This window comes from Gekko japonicus, unplaced genomic scaffold, assembly GCF_001447785.1.
Source record: "Gekko japonicus isolate JY-2015 unplaced genomic scaffold, Gekko_japonicus_V1.1 scaffold2989, whole genome shotgun sequence".
In the NCBI taxonomy this organism is placed as follows: Eukaryota; Metazoa; Chordata; class Lepidosauria; order Squamata; family Gekkonidae; genus Gekko; species Gekko japonicus.
In genome coordinates, this window is record NW_015166512.1 from 127,954 (window position 1) to 138,038 (window position 10,085).

The window sequence follows — 10,085 nt, forward strand, 5'->3', positions numbered from 1 at the left end:
CTCAATACGAAATACTTGATAAAAGGAACCCAAATGAAACTCAAAAGATTCCAAGTCCTTGACCTTGGGCCTGTCACACTCTCTCAGCCTAACCTACCTCACAGGGTTGTTGTGAGGATGAAATGGCGGAGAGGAGAAAAGGCGTAAGCCTCTTCGGATTCCCCATTGGGGAGAAAAGCAGGGTAGAAATGAAGCAAATAAATTAAGATAAAATAGGGGTTGGCAAAGGCGCATGGTCGTGATTAGGTAATTTAGCGCTCCGGCAAAATCACACATAGATCTCCTTTGGCCCTTTACCAGACTGTGCTAGAGGTCGGAAGCTGTCCTGCTAAACTCCCGTGTGATTTACTCCCGAGCAAGTAAGCATAACCTTGCAGCCGTTAATTTCCATCAACTTTACTTCCAAGCCTAAGAGTGCACTGCAAGCCTAGCCATATTTTCTCGGGAGTAAGCCCCAGCCGGTTCATTAGGAGCAGGACTGCGCCTTGACACATCTATATTTCTCTGACTCCCGGGGAAGCCTCAAGGGCGCGGAGCGACACTTACTCCCAAGTAAGCGCGCCAAGGAGGAGATTGCAAGCTCGGGACTCCAGGCTGCAACACTTGCAAGGAGAGAGAAACGCTCTCGGCCGGGAGCGCAGAAGCAGACTCGATCCCGCCCTGCCGGCTGAAGAGGAGAAATTCAAGCGCTGCTCCGGGGCGTGAGCAGCCAGAGCCCCCTGCAGGCCCCAGTGAGATACGGGGAGGGTCCTGTTGGGCAGGGGAGGGAACAGCGATTAATAATAAGGGGAAAGAGACGGGGTGGGATGGAAGAGGGGTCAATAAAATCGGGTGTTTGCAAAATTGGGAGCTTCAGACGACTGAGTTTTCCTAAGCAGGCCCGCCCAGCGTTAAGTCCCATTTTATTCAACGCGCCTTACGCTAAGGAAAATGTTTTTAGGATTGCAGGCTTAAAGGAGAAATCTTGGAATGAGGAAGGGCACGGGGAAAGCAGGTTTCGAAAGATGCAGGGCCCCAGCCTGTGTGTGTTTGCTCGTAAGAAACTCCCACAAAATACCAGTGCATAGATCAGGGACTAAAATCTCTAATCCAGTGGGGTATATTTCCGAGTAAACGCGGAAATTCATACGCGTTTATGGACCAGGCTCAGGTGGGTAGCCGTGTTGGTCTGAAGCATAGGTTCCCAAATGTATTTGGCCTACCGCCCAAAGGCTGCTTTAGATAGGTTCTGGACTCTTCTTTCTTTATGCTTCCACCGCCCCATTATTTGTATTCAACACCCCTCAACTGCACCCCAGGTTCCCACCGCCCACCTGGATCGTTTCAGCACCGGGGGGGGGGGGGGGCAGTATTGCTCACTTTGGGAACCAAGCAACGGAACAAAGTTTGAGTCCAGTGGCACCCTTAAGACCAACAATGTTTAATTCTGGGTATAAACTTTTGTGTGCATGCCCAGTTTTTCAGGTAGGGAGCATAGTGCGACTTTCTTCTGAGTAGACATGGCAAGGGTTGTGCTGACACAATGCAACCCTAAAACATGTCTCCTCCGACATGAATGCCACTGAGCTCTGGGATTGACTCCCCGGTTAGTGCATTTAGGATTGCAGCCTTTTTGGTGTGGTATCCTGCAAACACTTCCCTGGGGTTAAGTGCCGTTGTGCTTGGTGTGAGAGTTGGTCAGGAACAGTAGTGCAATTAGCATGTTTGCAGAGAGTCTCTGGATTTTTAAAACAGGGCGCATGCACTGCAGCACAGAAAGCAGGAGCCATATTTAATGTGCTGCAGAATACAAGTTTTATTCCAGCCCAAATTGGTTATGGAGTCCAGGCCTCTTTCTGAGGTGCATTCAGGGTGAAGAGCCGCTCTTTGCATCTGAAGACATGAGCTCTCAGTCAGGAAAGTTTATGCTAGAAATCAAATTTTGTTCGGCTTCAGTGTGCCAGAAGACACTTATCCCATTTGTGTCTGCTGCAACGGATTAACACAGCTATCCCTCTGGAATTATTCCCGGGGCTTGTGCATGTTACCGAGGCTGTGATGCAGATTATTAGTAAGCATCAGAGCTCTAATCTGATATTGGGAACACTCTGGGAAAATGTGAGAAAGAAAGAAAATGTAGGGAGATGCAGATCGGAAATGGGGCTTTAGGAAACTGCTTGGCCAGTTTGGTGTAGTGGTTGAGTGTGCGGACTCTGATCTGGGAGAACCAGGTTTGATTCCCCACTCCTCCACTTGCACCTGGCTGGATGACCTTGGGCCAAGCCATAGTTCTGACAAGAGCTGTCGTTGAAAGGGCAGTTCTCAAAAGAGCTCTCTCAGCCCCACCTACCTCACTGGGTGTCTGTTGTGGGGAGGGGAAGGGAAAGGAGTTTGTAAGCCACTCTGAGACTCCGAGTGAAGGGTGGGGTATAAAACCAAACTCCTCCTCCTCAATACTTGCTATTGAAATGGGAGATTTGGCACACATCTTCCCTTTCCAAACTGAGGTAGGGATTGGTATTGGTTTCTCAGGATGAGTGGAGGACTGACAAAGGTCAGTTTCCCTGGAGAAAATTATTACAGGGTGAACAGAGAGTCATGAAAATGTAAAATCTGCTACCAGAGGATGTAATGACGGCCACAGGAATAAACAGCTTTAAAAGGGGATGAGATAGATTCATGGAGGGTAAGTCTGTCAATGGCTGCTAGCCATGGTGACTGAGGGGAACCTCCACATTCAGAGGCACTAAGCCTCTGAATCTCAGAGCCAGGAGGTGACATGAGGGAAAGCCCTTGGCCTCTTCTTTCTCCTCGTGAATAGTAAGGTTGCCAGCCTCCAGATGGAGCCTGGAGATCTCTCGCTATTACAGTTGATCTCTAGATGACAAAGGTCAGTTTCCCTGGAGAAAATGATTACTTTACAGGGTGAACAGAGAGCGATGAAAATGTGGAATCTGCTACCAGAGGATGTAGTGACGGCCACAGGAGTAAACAGCTTTAAAAGGGGATTAGATAGATTCATGGAGGGTAAGTCTGTCAATGGCTGCTAGCCATGGTGACTGAGGGGAACCTCCACATTCAGAGGCACTAAGCCTCTGAATCTCAGAGCCAGGAGGTGACATGAGGGAAAGCCCTTGGCCTCTGTGCCCTGTTGTTGGCCCTCTAGAGGAACTGGTTGGCCACTGTGTGCAGCAGGATGCTGGACTAGGTGGACCATTGGTCTGATCCAGCAGGGCTCTTCTTCTGTTCTTATGACTCTGTGGCATTGTACCCGGCTGAGGTCCCTCCCCTCTCCAAACTCCACCCTCCCCCAGGCTCCACCCCCCAAAATCTCCATGAACAATTCCATGTTTATTATGGGGCAACCCTGGAAATACCTATGCTAGAAATCAAAGGTTCATGGAGGATAGGTCTACCAGTAGCTGCTAACCATTGTGACTAAAGGGAACCTCCACATTCAGAGGCAGTGAACCTCCGAATACCAGCGCCAGGAGGCCACATCTGGGGAAGGCCTCAGCCTCTGTGCCTTATTGTTGGCTGCTGTGTGAGATAAGATGCGGTACTAGATGGACCACTGGCCTGATCCAGCAGGGCTCTTATGTTCCGATCTGATTTAGCTGCTCTGTCTATGTAGTAGTAGTAGAATTTATTACAGTCACTAAACCAGCCACATACATATAGTTGTAACAGACGTTTTTAGCTCTGTCTGTGCATTTTTCTATTTAAAATCTAGCCTTTTTAGTTTTGAAATGCAAAGTGTTAATTGGCTCTCAGACATATTCTGATCTGGGATATGTGTGGATCAGTAGGGGACAAAATGCAGAGAAGCCTGCTATGGAGTTTAGATTTCACATTTGAGTTACAGCTTAGGGAGGGGAACCCTAACGCAAATGTCCAAGCTGAATTAGACCAGGGTGTCGGGTTGACTTATCTAGAACTCTGGCCAGAAACTGAGTTTATGTGAGGGGCTGTTTCAGGAGGGGAGTGGGGAAATGCCAGCCTGGAAAGACACCCCGATCCCTCCCGGCCAGAGAGGCTGCAGTCCCCGTTGCCATAAGTCCCCATTAAACACAGTTTCAGTTTCTTCTGCAAGCCCTTCTTGCCCCGAATTGGGATGGGGGAGGTAGATTTGGCTTCCAATGCTTTCCTGCCCAAGCTCTGAATTCTTGGTGCTTGGGGGGGGGGGAAACAGTGGGAGGGCTTCTAATGTCCTGGCCCCACTGCTGGACCTCCTGATGGCAGCTGGTATTTTTGGCCACTGTGTGACAGAGTGTTGGACTAGATGGGCCATTGGCCTGATCCAACATTGGCTTCTCTTATGTTCTCATATATATGATTACCCTAATCGTGATGCCGTGTTTCCTAGTCTCTGCTTCGAACGGGGCCTTTCCGGCCATGGATCCCCAAGAGGTAGAACCAGATGAGCAATTCACCCATATCAAAGGTGCTGAAAGTGCCTGGAACAAAGCAGGAGAAGTGGCCGGAGAGGATGGTATATCTCAGGAGAACACGGGGAGTAGTAGCGATGGCGGCCAGGCCGAGGACCCCCATCCCATTTCGTTTGGCCGAATGCTGGAAGGAGGAGGAGGAGACATTCCGCCTCCCCAGTGTTTGGAGGAAGGAGAAAAACGCCTTATCTTGCTGAAGACGGTGCAGTTGAAAATGGAAGATGACTTCCGGCGAGATGGTCCTTCCAGTCTACCGGATGGACTGCAAGGCCTGCTGTCCCAAGGGCCTAGCCTCTGGCAGCCCGTAGAGGTGACGCCGCAGAGCGTCAGCCTCCAAGAGAACCCCGAGGGAGGCTTAACGGTAAATTTTCTGGAAAGCGTTTATGCAGTCCATGAAATGGAAGTGGTGCCTGTGAACGGTCTGAAAGAAGTGCCGGCATTCAACAACGATCATAGAGCTCCTGAAAAGACCCCGGACATCCTCTGGATTAAGGTAGTTGTGGTGCCACTTGATTGAGGTAGCTGTGTAATTGACAAGGTAGCTCTGCTCGAAGATTCATTACGGCCGCCCGTCTGAGTACTCGGATGTAAATCGGTTTAGACCTTTTGAAGTGCACGGGATTACCTCGGCTTCCTTTGGTTTAACTGCACAGGCGGATCAGTCTGTCCTTGGGTAGCAGCGGAAGATGGTAATGTGATTGCCCTTGCTGTGCCGAAAGATAGTTAGGAACAAAGAATTTACATAAATAATCTTCATCAGGGATATATCTGGATGAGGATCATGTAGGAGGGTTCTTAATACGAATCCCTTTGAAAATTTCCCTCCCCGTTTTTTATATTGCTTAACGTAAAATAAGATTACTCCTATAAATCCAAGGACTCGATATTGCGGTGATGTAGCAGATGTTAAATATTCCTGCAGGTCACCATCGGAAAAAGAGATATTTCATCCTTAGATTCCTTTTGCTAACAGTCAGGGTTGAAGGATTATTGCAGATTGTCTTGTTTCCTGATTTATGTTGGTAGGAGGAAACTGATGTCTCTGCTTGTGAAGGTTCAGATGGTTTAGATTCAGTCTTAATTAGGGATCCCCCTTAAAAGACAGTTGGCCATCCCCGATTTCAGGAAAAGTAATTCATGTGTGGAGACAGGAGGTGGCAAGTGAAATCAGCTATACCAAGTGCACAAAAAGAATTTGAGGGGAGGGAAGGCAAAAAAAAAGCCTTCTCCAAAAACCACTGTGCCTTGCTTTGTACTGATCCCTATGGGCCCCACGCTCATAAGCTTTTTAAAAACCAAAGTGTGCCACTCCAAAAGAACATTTGTGTAGTTAAAAAATTCAGGTCTTCTGTCAAATTCCGAGGATTCCCCCCCCCCCCCCATTTAGACCCCAATTTAGATTTCCATCCTGACCTGGGTGGCCTAGGCTAACCAGATCTCGTTAGGTCTCAGAAGCTAAGCAAGGTCGGCCTTGGCTAGTATTTGGATGGGAGAAGAGCAAGGAATACCAGGGTCATGATGCAGGGGCAGACCTCTGAACATCTCTTGCCTTGAGAACCCTACAGGGCCACCATAAGCTTTTCAGCAGCCGAATCGGCTGCCTAGGGAGGTGAAGAGCTCCCCCTCACTTGCAGTGTTCAAGCAGCAGGTGACAGAGACTCGTCCGGGATGCCTTAGGCTGATCCTGCATTGAGCAGGGGGTTGGAGTAGATGGCCTCTATGACCCCTTTCAACTCTTTGATTCCATGATTCCAGGTTGGCTGTGACTTGATGGGGAGAAAAACAAACAAAACTTAGGTTTCCGAGGGCCGCTTCATACATTACAAAAGTGGACTTTGGATCAAACATGTGCTAGGAGTTCCGTGTTTCCCTGGTGCTGGCAGCCCAATATAGAGTGGGACTACAGTGTACAGGGAGAAGGAGCTTTACTCCCCCTACCTCCCCCCCCCCGCACGTTGTTATACCAATAAGAAATGTCCCCGGGGAGCTCCCTATAGGCTCAGTTGGGAAACTTAAATGGTTACAAATGGGGCCCACGAGCGCCTGGGAAGTGTGATCCAAAGTCATCACGTGGATCAAGAGGACTTTGTAATGACAGAATCAGCCCTAACTGCCGTGAAGTTAATAACCTGATGAATTAACCTGGTGGTGGAAAGTACCATCAAGTCACAGCTGACTTATGGCGACCCCTGGTGGGGTTTTCAAGGCCAGGGACATTCAGAGGTGGTTTGCCATTGCCTGCCTCTGCCTCACGCCCCTGGTATTCCTTGGAGGTCCCCCATCCGCATACTAACCGTGGCCGACTCTGCTTAGCTTCTGAGATCTGATGAGATCAGGCTAGCCTGGGCTATCCAGGTTAGGGCTATTAAGCTGATATGGGCAGTGGAATTGTTTGTTTGGTTTGACATAGCCCCAGTAACTATTATTGGCCCACCTCCTATTATTGTTTTTTTTGTTGTGCGTTTATGTATGTATTTATATGTTTTTAATTGAATTAATGTATATATATTAAGTGCTGTTTTAATGCTCAAATGTTTTCTTTTTTACTTGTATCATCAGTCAGCAATAACAAAAAGTTTTCATGTATACCACCTTAGATACCCTATTTGGGTTGAAAGGCAGCATAAAAATATTTTAAATACATAAAAATATATCAATGTTTTGTGTTGGGAGAAGGGTTTAGTGCACGGTGTAGTGGTTAAGTGTGCGGACTCTAATCTGGGAGAACCAGGTTTGATTCCCCACTCCTCCACTCGCAGCTGCTGGATGACCTTGAGCAAGCCATGGTTCTGATAAGAGCTGCCCTTGAAAAAGAGCAGTTTCTGTCAGAGCTCTCTCAGCCCCACCTATCTATCTCACAGGGTGTCTGTTGTGGGGAGGGGAAGGGAAAGGAGTTTGTAAGCAGTTCTGAGACTCGGAGTGAAGGGCGGGGTATAAATCCAATCTCTTCACCTGTTCTTCTCTTCTTCTTCTTCAAATTACATTCCTTTTCTTTTAAAAAACAGATTGACAGAAGTAAAGATATAATCTCGGATGAAAGTAAGGAGCAGCAGCTGCCCTCAGCTGAAGAGGAAAGAATCAACAATCCCCTTGCGGTTCGAGCAGCGAAGTTTCTGGGTGCCCGAATTAAAGCTGGCTCCTTATCGTGGCCCGCATCAGAAAATAAAGGCCAAGGCGATGAAGCTGCGTCACAGCAGCCAGTTTCAACAAGCACCAACGTCCCTTCAAAAGCCCGAGGAAGCAGAATCCAAAGGAGAGAAGGTACCAAGTCGCTCACACAGCTTTGTACTGTATGTCCCCATACATCTTATGGTAACAAAAGTCTTGTGTGGTGGTGTCGTGTTTAGAAGAAGAAGAAGAGAAGAGATTGGATTTATACCCCGCCCTTCACTTGGAGTCTCAGAGCGGCTTACAAACTCCTCTCCCTCCCCCTCCCCACAACAGACACCCTGTGAGGTGGGTGGGGCTGAGAGAACTCTGACACAAACTGCTCTTTTTCAAGGACAGCTGTGCCAGAGCTTGTGACTGACCCAAGGTCACATCTGCAGGTGCAAGTGGAGGAGTGGGGAATCAAACCCGGTTCTCCCAGATTAGAGTCCGCACACTTAATCACTACACCAAACTGGTTTATAAGAGTGGCAGGCTCTACTCTGATTCCCCACTCCTCCACATGTAGCTAGCTGGGTGACCTTGGGTCAGTCACAAGTTCTCTCAGAGCTGTTCTCTCAAGAGTTCTCTCAGCCCCACCTACCTCACAGGGTGTCTGTTGTGGAACCTCTATCACTGGACCGACTATGGGACAAGACAGGCAGAAGTACAGAAGCAGATTAGTTATGCCAGGTTGGTTTTGCGGACTTGATCAAAGACTTTGCAGTTTTAAAAAGTAGGAGAAAAGTTTTTAAAGTGTAAATAAAGTTGTAAGTAGGCAACAATAAGCGTTGTTTTGCATCTTTTGAGCCATGTAAATTGAAATGCTGTACTTCAAGGTTAGAAAGCAATGGAATAAAAGATGTTTTGTTTTGTACAAGCAATGCTATTTCTCCATTAGAATATCTTTTTAAAAAAATTATCCTCCGATTTCTGTAGAAAGGATTTTCAAAATTGAAAAGTGTGCTCTCAGGATCAAGTAATTTCAGTAGTGATAATATCAGATCATATTTTTCTTTATAATTTTGGGGAGGGTGATTTAAAAATAGTTTTCAATAAATATTTGTATTTGCATTTTCTCCTCTTATAACAGTTTTGTTAAGAAAAAGTTTACATTTAATATAGTTGTGGGGTTGGTTCTGGTCTGGGGGATGGCCTGGAAGAAAACTGAATGTTTTCTTAGCAGTAGAAAAAAGCACGAGGCCAGTAGCACCTTAAAGACTAACAAAATTTGTGGCAGGGGATGAGCTTTTGAAGGGGCTCCGGTGGCTCAAGGGGTTAAGACGCTGAACTGCAGACCGGAAGGTCTGTAGTTCAGCAGTTCGAGACCCAAGTGCTGCATGACGGAGTGAGCTCCCGTCTCTGGTCCCAGCTCCTGCCAGCCTAGCAGTTCGAAAGCAAGAAATTGCAAGTAGATAAATAGGTACCACTTCGGTGGGAAGGTAACAACATTCTGTGCATTTAGTCATGCCGGCCACATGACCACAGAGCCATCTTCGGACAGCGCTGGCTCTTCAGCTTGGCAACAGAGATGAGCACCGCATCCCTAGAGTCAGATTCGACTGGTTTTCGAGCAAGGGAAACCTTTACCTTTACCTATGAGCTTTTGAGAGTCACTACTCAGTTCTTCAGATACCAGTGAAGAATACCTGAAGAAGTGAGCAGTGACTCACGAAAGCTCATCCCCTGCCACAAATGTTGTTAGTCTTTAAAGGGCTACTGGACTCTTGCTCTTTTCTCCTGCTACAGACAGACTAACACGGCTACCCGTCTTGTTTAGTCTCTTATTTCACCTTCAACACTTACTGAGTCTTAACGTCTTGTCAGTTAAGCAGTGGGAGGGGCGAGGGGCACCATTTTTTGGACTGTACTTTGGAGCATCGCTTGGCCTTAAATCCGACCCTACCATCGTCCAGTCACTCTCTCTCAGCCTAACCTACCTCACAGGGCTGTTGTGGCTGAGAGGATAAAATGACGGAAGGGGGAATGATGTAAGCCATTTTGAGACCCCATTGGGAAGGAAAAGGAGGTTTATAAATGTCTAAGTAGATAAATCAGTGTACCGTTAGTTTTCATATTGCGGTATTAAGGCAACATCATGCTCATGGGCAGAAGAGAGCTTTGTTGGTGTTCATCCTGTTTGGATTTTATTTGTGTTTATGGCAATTAGGGGAAACGTCCTCGAGCTGAAGCGAGCAAAGGCTTTCTGTGTGTGGGGTATGAATCACTGATGAATGAAATAATACGATGAGTTTGCTCGGCTCGTCCAGGCTGATGAATATGACAGGAAATATTTTGTAGGCTGAATCGTGAAAGATCATTACAAAAGAGTCATCTGCTCCTGGGAAGCATAAATTGCAACTGGGGGGGGGGGAGAGACATTTCGAGCCCATTTCTCATTTTGCGTCTCGCACCTCCCTCATCATTCAGTGTCACAAAATGCCTTTCCGTTGTGCGGATTTGCAGGTGTTCTGTAATCAGAATGAACGGGGGGGGGGGGGTGGGTTGTGA

The 10,085-nt window shown here is 47.5% G+C and overlaps 1 protein-coding gene across 1 annotated transcript in view; it reads left to right on the forward strand.

Annotated features, from left to right (window-relative positions):
* The first annotated feature begins 4,329 nt into the window (after positions 1-4,329).
* Positions 4,330-10,085, forward strand: part of LOC107111300 (transcriptional repressor CTCFL-like) — a 53,507-nt gene continuing 47,751 nt past the window's right edge. Inside the window, exons 1-2 of the mRNA XM_015412260.1 lie at positions 4,330-4,920; positions 7,433-7,608. Of these exons, the coding sequence (XP_015267746.1) occupies positions 4,330-4,920; positions 7,433-7,608 (767 nt within the window). The remainder of the gene's footprint in view (positions 4,921-7,432; positions 7,609-10,085) is intronic.